Consider the following 13,894-nt stretch of genomic DNA (forward strand, 5'->3'; position numbering starts at 1 on the left):
GATTCGTAACCACTACGCTACCAGAGCTCCTTTGTAACTCCCACCAAATAAGTGGGTGGGATCATGTAATTATAAGGTATATGGGACTCTAATATAGGGATTGGTTAGTTGTGCCATCCTGCTCAGTTTAAAAAGATCCAGCTCAGAATCAGAAGCAGATGATCCCAGGACCACCAAGAAAGAAGAACCATGAATGGAGCGTGAGATCCCTACCTGGAAGAGCATCTGCAGCTGAAGTGATGACAGAGGCAGTAGCCTGGAGAAACAGAGCAGCTGTGGGCTTCGGGGCCCATGGACCAAGTAAATCTGAGTGCCTATAGACAGGAGGCTGGCTTGCAAAATGTGCCTTTTGAGCATTTACAGATTGGCTATAAGAGCTTTGTAACACTTGCCCAAGAATGGCAAAGGCTGAGGAGGCACATGGCTGAGAAATGAAGACAAGAACAAGGCATGCCTCTAGTATAGGGGGAAAAAGGGGACTGTCGGACTGCTGCATTATAATTGTTTCTGGTCCTGAATTCTGCCCTGTTCACTTTCTTAATAAACCTTGTAATTGTGAGTATTACTTATGAGTTCTGTTTTTGCCATTGCAATGGATTATGAAACCCAGCTGTTAAGCAGAGAGTGCTGTGGAAGGGATGGCTCAGGTCAGAAGAGGGTAAAGATAGTTGAAGGGTGGAAGCATGTCTGAACTCTACCTCAGAGGAATCAGTTCTGGACTGATTTTGAATATGATTCTCCATCCCCCTTGAGAAGCCAGAGGAAGTCAGACATGGCCCCCCACACTGTTATTATACTATCTTAATGAATCATTTGAGCCCCAAGTCTTAGTTTAGGGTATGCTTCTGAGAGAACTCAATCAGAAACAGAAGAAACCATAACTCCTTAGTTTCCTATGATAAGGAAAGTCCCATTTCGTAGACATCCAGTTCATTTAAACCCAACAGCACATAATTTATGAAAAAATGTCAACCAACCTATCAACAAATGCATGATGAAGAAGAAAGATGGGATCATTGGCAGATCCTTGTACCTGGGACATCGTTCCATTCATATAGATGTGCAAGGCATTGTGCATGCTGCTTTGAGAAGTATCTGCTATCCCTGTAAGTGGACTAGCAAATCCTGTTGATGAAAAAGAACATTTATAAACAATTTTTAGTTTACCTTAATAATCAAAAATCTAAATGCTTATCTCACTTTTGTTATAATTGCAATTGAAAGCCTAGTTCTAAACAGCAAAGTAGCAATATAATTCATTCTGTACTGGAATTCTTTGCATTTTGTATACTTGGTTAGTCTTCGATAAATCTTTGGGAACTGAGCAGTGTTAATCTGGAGTAGTCTCAATTCAGAGACCTGGTGTGGCATTGTAGGGTAAGCATTGGACTGCAAGGTCTATTTGAACCACAAAGTCCATGGTTCAAACCCACCAGCCACTCCTTAGAAATCCTATAAAGGGTTGCTGTGAGTCAGGACTGACTCAAAAACACTTAACAACAATAACAATCTGGATACAATAGCCAGATAGAATGGTGGTGGTGTTTGTGTGCTGTGGAGACAGATCCAACTCATAACAACCCTGTACAGGGTTTCTGAGGTTGTAAATCTTTACAGGAGCAAAAACCCTTACCTTTCTCCCAGGGAGCCACTGTTAGTTTCGAACTGCTGACCTTGAGGTTAGCAGCCCAACTCATAACCACTACGCTAGCAGACCTCCTTATTATTCACCACAGTCACACTAATTTCAACCTGTAACAGTACTTAAAGCAGATCCTTCCAGCCTGGTTTTTGTTCCCTGCTTTCCAGTTCTGGTAGATATTTTTAGTTTCAGCTTCTGGTTCCAGAGAAAACATAAACTTTGTGACTTTCCAGATTGCCATTCATCATTGACAGTACTGGAAACAATATACTTAGTGTTGCAAAATATTTGCTTAAATTAATCAGAATTCCAGTAAATTGTTTTGTTCACTGTGTCAGGAATAATAATAGGAAAAATATTAAAATAACAGCTATCATTTTCTGACTGTTAACTGTGCTAAATGCCATATATCTCTCAATCTTTATGGCATGCTTCTTGTTGTTATTAGGTGGTGTCGAGTCAGTGCTGACTCACAGCAATACTGTGCATAACAGAAAAAAACACTGTCTGGTCCTGTACCATTCTCACAATTATTGCTACGTTTTAGCCCATTGCTGCTGCTATGCTGTCAGTCCATCTCCTTGATGGTCTTTCTCTTTTACGTTGACCCTTCATTTACCAACCACAATGTCCTTCTCCAGGGGCTGGTCTTTCTTAATAAAATGTCCGAAGGATGAGAGGTGAAGTCTCACCATCCTTGTCACAAAGAATCATTGTGGTTGTACCTCTTCCAACACAGACCTGTTTGTTCTTCTGGTAGTCCATGGTACTTTCAATTTTCTTCTCCAGTACTATAACTCAAATGCATCAATTTTCTTATCAGTTAGAAATTATTAACCCTATTGTAAAGAAGGAGTCCTGGTGTGGAACTGTAGGATAAACACTGGACTGTGAACCATCCGATCAGTGGTGGTTCAAACAATAAGCTGTTTCTTGGAAGCCCTATACAGGGTTACTATGGGTCAGAACTGACTCAACAGCACTTTACAACAACAATTATAAAGAAAAAATGAGCCATGGTGGGCAGTGGGTTTAGTGTTGAGCTATTAACCACAAGGTTGATGGTTCAAACCCACCAGCCGATCTGCGGGAGAGACATGAGGCTGTCTACTCCTATAAAGTCTTGGAAACCCTGAAGAAGCAGTTCAACTCTGTTATAGGGGTGCTATTGGGCCACTCGAAGTCATAATCAACTCCATGGTAATAGGTTTTGTTTTTTAGTGAAAAGAAAAGAAAATTGAGGCTCAGAGAAGTTTTGAGTTTCTCAAGATTACACAGGTAGTAGCAGAGTTGTGATTTTCACCTTCCATTTAGACTTCTCTTGATTTGTGTACGTGTGTGTTATCACTCACATAACCCTTAGTAAAAGAACAGTAAGAGGTCATTTCATAGTCCTTTCACATAGTATACAAAACACATAGGTAGAACTGAGATTCAGAACCAGACAAAGAAGGCAGAGTAGCAAAGCTAAGCTGTAAGCAGGAACCACATTGAAGGAGTATGGCTAATGGCATATTACTGAGTTGCAGACACATCATACAAACAGAATTGTGGATAAAATTATAATCAAAACCAAGGTTAGTATATAGTATATAGAGAATGAAGGCACTAGAATTTTAGCAGGGTAGGTCAAAAACCCAAATCTACCAATTCACAGCAACCCTATAGAATAGGATAGAGCTGCCTCATAGAGTTTCAGTGCTGGAGGGAGATCTTGTCTACAGTAGACTTCCACATTATTCTCCCCTGGAGTGGCTGATGGGTTTGATGGCCGCCCTTTTGGTTAACAGCAGTGTGCCTAATCACTGTGCACCAGTGCTCCTTAAGAGAGATATAATTTCATCTTATGTAATTAGGATAATTTTCTCAGTAAAATTCTTCATTTTTTTTTTTATCTTAAATATGTTTATTAAGTTTATTTTCACTACTCACTACTTGAAATACCAAAAATCACCCCAGTTGCTGTGGAGTCTGCTTTGACTCCTGGTGACCCCACGTGTGTCAGAGTAGCACTGTGTTCCACAGGGTTCTCAATGGTTGTAGTCTTTAACAGATCACCAGATCTTTCTTCTGAGACACCTCCACTTAGTATTCACTATTCTCCTATGTACTTTATATAATGAGCTCCAGAAAAAATCGTGAATTGTTCAGATTATCCAATATACTTAAGGGAAGTGCTTAGTTTAAACAGGTCCTGAACTAATCCCTTTAAGTTAAGCATTTTTTTAAAAAAGGAGTATCCCTTGACCTCTGCATCCAATGCCTCATACTCTTCCGCCATTGCAACTCACAGTATTTATGTCTCTCAACTGATCCTTTATTCTCTTTTAAAAGTTTATTTTATTCATTCTTAGAGACCATTTTGTTGTTAGGTGCCAAAGAGTCGGTACCGACTCATAGCGACCTTATGCACAGCAGAACGAAACACTGCCCGATCCTGGGCCAACCTCACTTCTGTTGCCACACTTGAGTCCATTGATGCTGCCACTTGGCCAATCCATCTTGTTAGGGGTCTTCCTCTTTTTTCTCTGACTCTCCACCTTACCAAACATGATGTCTTTCTCCAGTGACTGGTCCCTCCTGACAATATGTCCAAAGTATGAGAGACGAAGTTTGGCCATCTTGGCCTCCAAGGAGCACTCTGGCTGCACTTCTTCCAAAACGGATCTACTGGTTCTTTTGGTAGCCCATGGCACTTTCAATATTCTCCTCCAATACCATAACTCAAAAGTATCAATTCTTCTAGACCATATGAACATGTCTATCCCTTTCTCTGAACTGTCTTGTCTATGACAACTTACATGAATCCATACATATATGACACTTACTGTGTGTAGACATTTTCCTAAGAACTTGATAGAAATCATTTTATATATAGATTTTGTATATGATCTTACATATTGGCTACTGTCATCATCTCCATTATATAGACAAGATTTAGAGAGGTCAGTAACTTGTTGAAGGTTAAACAATGAATTACAGAGAGTTTAAATTGGAACACAGTCTGTTTTCTACAGTTCAAGTTCGTAAGTATAATGGTTTGCTGCCTCATGCATCAAGCAGCAGATCATACATTGTGGAGGGCAACTTTCTGTAAAGCAATGATCTTCAAGTTTTATCCTTGAGTACAACAACAACAAAATTTGGTAAACTTATTTTATGTACTCTTTCACACATTTTTAAATAGATTTAAAATGTTTCTATCACAATCATAAATAATTTCAGAAGATATAATTTCTGGGGTATTATAAATAGGATAATGTTTAAATTAAATTTTAATGTTCCTTTTTAAAAATGTATCAGCCTCAATGATTTGATGCCATTAGCTGTACCAGAATGCCTAAGCTCTTTAAATTTTATATGGTTTCCTACATTTTTTTTACTTGAACTCATTTTTTATTCTATTTCCCCATGAAATGATATCTAAATCTTATATATGTTGTAGACTTTTAAAATTCATAAACCTGTTATATTTTCCTGCAACAAAAAATTAGTCATATAAATTATAATTACTTTTTAAAACTCCTTTGGGATCATTTTAGGCTAACCTTCCAAATTGAGTTATCACTAGCATTTTGATTACTACACAATGGATCAAAATCACACAAATACATTGAATTTAATATTTTACAAAATAATTATTGAATATACCAAAATCAAAGCCATTGCCATCAATCGACACTACAGGAATAAGAACTGTACCTTAGGGTTGCTATGATTATAAGTTTTATAGAAGCAGACTTCCACATCTTTCTCCCGTGGAGCACCTGATGAGTTTGAACTGCTGACCTTTCAATTATCTGCCAAGCTCTAACCACTGTGTCACCAATGGTACTGCAATGTTATCCATAATTTGCCATGGTCCCTATAGTCAAAAGCCTTTGCATAGTCGGAAAGCACAAGTAAATATCTTTCTGGTAGTTTCAGCATTTAGTCAAGATCCATCTGATGCCAGCAATGATATCCTTAGTTCCATGTTTTCTTCTAGATCCAGCTTGAAGTTTCCTATCGATGTACTGTTGCAACTGGTTTTGAAACATCTGAAGCAAAATTTTACATGCATGTGATATTAATGATATTGTTCCATGATGTCCACATCCCATTGGGTCACCTCCTTTTGGAATGGGCATAAATATGGATCTCTTCCAATCCATTGGCCAGGTAACTGTCTTCCAAATTTCTTGGCATAAATGAATAGTGCCTCCAGTGCTGTATCAGTTTGCTGAAAGATTTCAATTTGTATGCCATCAATTCCTGGAACCTTGTTTTTTACTAATGCTGTCAGTGAAACTTCTTCCATCTGAACCATTGGTTCTTGATCATATGCGACCTCTTGACATGGTAGGACATTGTTCATTTATTTTTGGTACAGTGGCTCTGTGTAGTCCTTCCATCTTCTTTTCATGCTTTCTGCATCATTCAATATTTGCCCATAGAATCCTTCAATATTTCAAGTTAAAGCTTGTGTTTTTTTCTTCTGTTCTTTCAGCTAGAGAAATGCTCAGTATGTTCTTCCCTTTTGGTTTTCTAACTCCAGGTCTTTGTACATTTCATTATAACACTTGACTTTGTTTTCTCAACCTCCCTTTTCAGTTCTTTTACTTCCTTATTTCTTTCAGTTGTTTTAGCTTTTCTATGCTCAAGAGCAAATTTTGAGTCTATTCTGATATCTTTTTTGGTCTTTTCTTTCTTTCCTGTCTTTTTAATGCACTTTTACTCTCTTCCTATATGATGTTGTCGTTATCATCCCATAACTCTTCTTTTCTGTGGTCATTAGTGTCAATGAATCAAATTTGTTCTTAAGATGGTCTCTAAACTCAGGTGGGTTGTGTTCAAAGTCATATTTTAGCTCTCATGAAGTTGTTTTAGTATGCTTCAGTCTGAACTTACATATGAGCAATTCATGGTCTGTTCCATAGTTTGCCCTGGCCTTGTTTTGTTTGATGATATGGAGTTTTCCATGGTCTCTTTTTAAAAAAATGTAATTGTATTCCTGTGTATTACATCTGGTGAGATCTATGTGTATAGTTGTCTCTTATATTATTTTAAAACAATATTTGCAATAAGTCCTTGGTCTTACAAAATTTTATCTTGTGTTCTTCAGCATCATTTCTATCACCAAGGCCATGTTTTCCAACTATTGATCCTTACTCTTTATTTGCAACCTTCACATTCCAATCACCAGTAATTCTCAATGCAGCTTCATTGCTTGTTTGATCAATTTTAGATTGAAGAAGTTGGCAGGATTCTTCAGTTACATCATCACTGACTTTAATGGTTGGTGTATAAATTTTGATAATAGTGGTATTAACTGGTCCTCCTTGTAGGTATATAAATATATATCTATTTATAATCCTAGTGTGGCACTGCAGGATAATGCATCAGACTGCAGGTCTGTTTGAACCACAGGGTCGGCAGTTAAATCAGTTGCTCCTTGGAATCCATATACAGGGTTGCTATAAGTAGGAACTGACTCAATGGCACTTAACAACAATCACAGATAGCATTGTACTTCAAGGAAGATCTGAAATGTAATTTTTGATGATGAATGTGATGTCATTCCTCTTCAATTTTTCTTTCCCAGCATAGTAAACCATCTGATTGTCAGATTAAAAATGGCTAATAACAGTCCATTTCAGATTACTTGTTGTTGTTGTTGTTGTTAAGGGCCGTTGAGTTCGTTCTGACCCATAGCGACCCTGTACAGGGTTTCCGAGGGTGTAAATCTTTACGGGAGTAGAAAGCCTCATCTTTCTCCCGTGGAGCGGCTGGTAATATATATATATATAGTCCTGGTGTGGCACAGTGGATTAATGCGCCAGACTGCAGAGCCCTTTGAACTGCAAGGTTGGCAGTTCAAGCTTACCAGCTGCTCCTCAGAAACCCTATACAGGGTCGCTATGGGTCAGAACTGACTGACGGCACTTAACAACAACAATATACTTATACATATATATATACCCAAACCACTTAGACATCCAGGACAAAATACAAAAAAACAGTTTTCATAATTTGATCTACCTACTATTAGTTCTGTCATGCATTTTTTGATGGAAGCACAGAATTAGAGACTGTCCTCAATAAGATACTTGCTACCTAGACATTAAAGTCATTCCCTTTAAAACACTGGTACCAATATTTTCATTTATTCCCTTGGTGGCCTGTAATTTTTTATATTGAAGCCAGATGGCGCAAGCATTAGATAGTTCACTGATAACTAAGAGTTTGATGGTTGAATCCACCCAGTGGCTCAGCAAGAGAAAGACCTATCAATTGGTTCCTGTGAAGACTATAGTCTAATAACTTAATGAGTTAATTATTTTCTGTCACATGGGTCCACTATAAGTTGAAATCAACACCATGGCACCTAACGGCACTGGTGAGACTGGGTTTAGGATACATGAGATACAATTTTCTTCTGTAAAGTCAGAAAAAGGAGACTGTGAAAGTGATGCAGAAAAACAGAACTTCCAGTTGGCTCTTCAATCAGATTTAAGTTTAGAAACATTAATCACTAAAATTTAAAAACCAGTACTCTTAATAGTTTTCATTGTTTGCATGGAGAATCGGCCTACCATAATTCATCACATTGACACCATGAATTCAAAAAAGGAGTTCAACAGAATTTATTTTATGTATTAGCATTTTAAATAGTTCATTATTCTAAACATTCGATTGATTTTTCCATTTGGTAAATTCAATGTGAATGTATTCATTTTTTCATATGGGAGGATCAGGGAATAATTATTTTTTAAAAGAATCTGTGCCATGTATTTCTTAGAAAGTGTTTGCAAACCTTTGAGTCTATTTCACTTTGAAGATATTGCTGTAGAGTACATATAGCGAGCATATGTAGATAAATTCTGTATCGCTTAGTATAATCATGCTATTAATCAAATAAATTATCTTACTATAGTCTCTGTTTCTCTAGTGGTAAAATATGTAAAAATTATTACCTATCCCTTGGATTTGGTGAGGATTGAATTTGACAGCAGATGTGAAGCACCTAGTATAGGATCTGGCACAAAATGGATGCTCCCTGATTAGTAGCTATCATTACAATAATCTCTTTGTGGTTGAAGGAGCCCTGGTGGTACAAAATAGTTAACGGCTTAGCTGTTAAACAAAGGGTTGAATGTTTGACCTCACCCAGCCACTCTAAGGGAGAAAGGCTGCATATCTGCCCCTGTAAAGATTAATGCCAAGAAAATCCTATAGGGGCAGTAGGGGATGGGGTGGGGATGAGGGGCTGAGCAGGTGACAACAACAACACTAGTAAGGTATGTTCACCATGGAATGGTCAATCATCCAAAATCAAAAGGGCAGCATTTTCCTAAGGACATAGTTGAGAAGGGATGGGAAAATGGTGGAATGGAAATAGGAACCACAGGATTAACTGTTGTTACATGGAGAAGACTGTAATCATTGAGATGCAACAAAGTAGGTGATTTGTAGAATGTAATAACTGATGATTTTGCCTGTATGTCTTCATTCAATTCACAATAAAAAGTTTTGTTTTAATAAAAAAACAACTTTATGGGGTAATTTTACTCTGTCAAAGGGGGTTGCTTTTGAGTGGAAACCAAATCCACAGTACTTAACAACAACATTGCATTGATAAATATTTGATTTTCATGTGAGATGCTAACCAAGAACATGGGTGCTACCACCCCATCACAGCAGAAAAGTCTGTTTTGCTACAGCTTTAGTATAACTGGACCCATTCCCTCTCCAGTTACCCCCTCTTCCTTCCTGGACCTCACTCCTCTCAAGAAACCTGCCTGCTGCTTGCTCTAAGGTGCTCCTAGGAACAAGAGTTGCCATTCTAATAGTGTTTTTAGCAACAGTATGGTTTCTTTACTTATATCTCATGCTGATTTCCCTGTTGTTGCATCTAAGGATGCCTCCATGCTGTTAAGAAAGGGATAAAAAAAACACGTGGGATTCATCAAAGAAACTGGGATCTGTGCTCAGAAAGATTGCAAAGGTGGTGGTGGTTATGTGCCATGGAGTCAGTTCAAACTCATAGCGACCTTGTAAAGGGTTTCCGAGGCTGTAAATCTTTATGGGAGCAGAACGCCTCATCTTTCTCCCACATAACAGCTGGTAGTTTTGAACTGCTGACCTTAAAGTTTGCAGCATGATTCGTAACCACTACACTACCAGAGCTCCTACAGATGATCAAATATCCTGTCTCTTTGTGATAGGAACCAGATTGTTAATACAGGTCATCTGGTTATTTTAATACTTTTTAAAGAACGACAAGCTCTGGTAGTGAAGTGGGTTGAGTCAGGCTGCTAATCAGAAGATCAGCAAGTACAAAACGACCAGCCATTCAGCCACAGAAAGCCTCATCTTTCTCTCACGGAACAACTGGTAGTTTCGAACTGTTGACCGTGAGGTTCGCAGCCCAATTCATAACCACTACGCTACCAGAGCTCCTTAGGAAACCCTATTCAGGCTCGCTATGAGTCAAAACCAACGCCATGGCACACTACCACCACATGTATCTTGTCTCCTAACGTAGACTGGATACACCTCAGAAGTAGTAATAAAATATTTTGAATTGATATCCACAGTAGAAAATAAGCCTTATAAATCTTTGTATTCTCAATCCTTTGCTTATACTGTCCTGTAGAAAATGAGAATAGGAAAGATAAATTTATCTCCATTAGATCCATAAAGGACCTTCAGAGAACTCTACTCTGGTAGTTGTCAACTAAGACATTAAAGAAAAGTATTATGGATGTGAATAGTGGGAACACTTTCTATTTTACTCCTTCACATAGTTAACTTTTGACCAAAGACATCACATTAAAAATAGAAATGATTGCACCAATCAATATCAGTAGTATCCCTTGCTGAGAGAAACAGTCAAAGAGGTAATTCTAGGCATCAGATAATTACTGTATACATAAACTTTTACAAAATCCTTTCATGTACATGATCCTCTTTGAATCTCAGGTCTCCTTGTGATAGGAATATTATCATTGCTTCAGTTTTACTGAAGAGGAAAACCACACTCTGGGAACTGGAAACAGATAGCACCAAATGACCGCTGAGCAACTGCTCACACCTGGATTCAAATGGGTAGTAATTCCAGTTATCAAAGAACAGAATATATTACTGATTTCATTCCAAAACCAGTGCTCTTTTCCATACACCACAGCTGGACAACATCTGTACTGACTTGCTGATAGACTATGGAAAACCCCTTTAGGCTAAACACCAGAAATGAGTTTATGGACTTAGCATTTTCATCCAGTGAATAAAAGGAAGGTTCAGAATGTGTCATTGCCTCACCCTTGCTCAGGGATTCCCCATGGATAAAAAGTCTAATAAGCCCACAGGGACCTTATTAGCAGCTACAGATGCTAAAATGGCTCAAGATTCTTTATATAGGACAGTGACAGTTACTCAAATTATTCTCTGTTATGCCTTCAAGTTTGTTTGCTACATTCCTATGGGAAATTAATAAACACAGTTTTCAGGCTATTATAGCAATAGGAAAGTTCAACTTCTCAATCTCTTTTCTTTTTTTCTCCAATAAGACACTGTGTGTTTTTAAAATTTGTTTTCACTGTAGATACCTATGTTGTACCCTTTAAAAGATTAGATTTGGTTGGTTTAGATTGGTTCCCAGTCACATGTATGTATAACAAGTACCCTAGGTGACTTTAATGTGCAACTAGGATTTAAATTAAATAAATTAGGCTAAGTCGTTCTTTCTGTAAACCTGAGCTGACACTTAAAAAAAAAAAACAAAAACAAACCACCGCTAAACATTATTTTCTTCACTTGCTATCTTCTCCCTTTATATTGTATCTATCCAAATAAACTTCTGTCATAAAAATTCCATACTACACACTCTGCTGGAAGCATTTCCTTATTGGTAACAGGTCAACTTTATTGCCCTGAAAATGAAGTTTTAAAATTTTGAGCAACTACTAGGTCAAGAATTGGATAGACATTTTCACATATATCATCTCATTTAATTCAGTATCTTCCATCGTGGGAAGCTGTGTAATAGATTTTGTACTTTATAATGCCTATCAGATTTTGAAATGTGAATAAAGTATGTAGATAAATGTTCAGAAAAACAGAGAAGATTTAATTTGATTTAAAGTGAATTCCTAGCCTCTTTTAACATGTCACAGTGTTTCAGAGATAGAACTGGAGAAAAGAAGCCAAAAAGAAGATGAGAAAACATGCATTAGTGCATCTGAAGATTAAAAAGAAATGCCTGTTAGACCCCCTGGCTTTATTTCCTCTAATTTACTTTCCTAATGGGCAACTCAATTCAGGAACTATGAAACACACAGCATCACAGAGTTACATATAACAATTTTATGAGATTGCATTTAATGGCTGAGTTCTTTCAAATGCTTGTAATTTAAACTATTTCCAATAAAAATTTTAAAAACACAGATCAAAAGGATCTTGTATCTAAGCAAGGTATAGGGACAATGAAAGTATTAACTTTCCATTTTCTTAGTGAGCTAACTCTATAGCAACAGATGTACTTAATTCGCATTTATATGTATTAGAAACTAGTTTTACTTTGACTCAGAAGATTCCTTCAATTCTGGAAAACAGAGCAATTAAGCAAATAGAGTGAGTGGGTGAGGGTTTCTTACCATAAAGTTATTAGATGATTGCCAAGATTACAAACAAGATTACAAAATTTTATGATTCTGAAAACATGATCCCAAAGTCAGAATTATCACCTAGAAATTTATATTTAAAATACTGATGGCATAGCTGCCAATATCACAGCAATACAGCTTCACAGTTGTTGTTAAGTGCTGTCAAATAAGTTCTAACTCAGAGTGACCCTATATAGGGTCTCTGAGGAGCAGCTGGTGGATTTGAACTGGTGACTTTGTGGTTTGCAATCCAGTGCTTATTCTTCAGCACCACACCAGAATTCCTGAAATTTGTTAGAAATGTAAATCCTCTAGCCTTACCTCAAAACTAGTGTGGTATTGAAGGATAAGCACTGGACTGCTAACTGCCAGGTTGGTGATTCAAACCCACTAGCCATTCCTTGGAAATCCTATACAGGGTCATTATGATTCAGAAGAAACTTTTTAGTTCTTAACAACAACAACCTCAAAACTACTAAATCAGAAACTTTGCAATAAAACTCACTGTCTCATTTTTGTGAAAAAGTCCTCCAGGAATTTCTGAAGAACAATTAAAGTTTGAGAACCACTACTCTAATAGTTTTCATTGTTTGCATGAAGACAATGGTAAATTAGTCCAATATCCATCACATTGTCTCTATGAATTAAAAAAAAGGGATTCAACAGAATTTATTTCATGTATTAGCATTTTAAATAGTTCATTATTCAAAACATTAGACTGATTTCTCCATTTGATAAATTCAGAGTTAATGTTTGTGAATGTAATATTTTTTCACATTCATAAACATAATAAATATAAAGCAAATATATTACATTTGTACATTTTCAAGTGATTTATTTGATCTTATCTGTTTTATAGCACCCTTTATCTGTCAATTTGGCATACTATGGTGGCTTGTATGCTGCTGTGATACTGTCAACTATGTTACAAGTATTTTAAATACCAGTACGGTCACATGTGGTGCACTGGATTTCAGCAGAACTTCTAGACTAAGACAGACTAGGAAGAAGGACAGGTGACCACTTGCAAATGGTTAGAAGCAGAAAACCTTCTGGATATCAATGGAACATATAGTGCCAAAAGATAAGACCCTAGGCTTGGAAAGCATTCAAAAGTAGAGTTGACCTTAATGATGTGGATGGAGCAAAGCTTTCAGGACCTTCATTCGCTGATGTGACACAACTCAAAATGAGAAGAAATATCTGTAAATATCTATTAATAATCAGAATGTGGAATGTACAAAGTATGATTTACAGAAACTTGTAAGTCATCAAAGATGAAATGGAACACATAAAGATCTAGGCATTAGTGAGCTGAAAGGGAGAGGTTTTGGTCATGTTGAATCTGACAGTCATCTGGTGTACTATACTGGGAATGACAAAATAAAGAGGAATGGCATTGCATTCATCATCAGAAGAGCATTTCAAAGTCTATCTTAAAGTACAATGCTATTTATGATAGCATAACATACATATGCTTACAAGGATACCAGTTAATACCACTAAGGACTATAATTCCAGAAGTTTAAGCCAGATTTAGCGGAGGTTGTGGAATGAGAGATAGTGTTGCTGATGTCCAATGGATCTTGGCTGAAAGCAGAGAATA

General features: G+C 37.1%; 1 protein-coding gene across 1 annotated transcript in view; it reads right to left on the reverse strand.

Annotated features, from left to right (window-relative positions):
• TYR (tyrosinase) overlaps positions 1 to 13,894 on the reverse strand; it is a 121,182-nt gene that overhangs the window by 58,742 nt on the left and 48,546 nt on the right. The window contains exon 3 of the mRNA XM_006871216.1: positions 978 to 1,125. Coding sequence (XP_006871278.1) covers positions 978 to 1,125 — 148 coding nt within the window. The remainder of the gene's footprint in view (positions 1 to 977; positions 1,126 to 13,894) is intronic.

The sequence above is a fragment of the Chrysochloris asiatica genome, unplaced genomic scaffold (assembly GCF_000296735.1).
Source record: "Chrysochloris asiatica unplaced genomic scaffold, ChrAsi1.0 scaffold00163, whole genome shotgun sequence".
NCBI lineage: Eukaryota > Metazoa > Chordata > Mammalia > Afrosoricida > Chrysochloridae > Chrysochloris > Chrysochloris asiatica.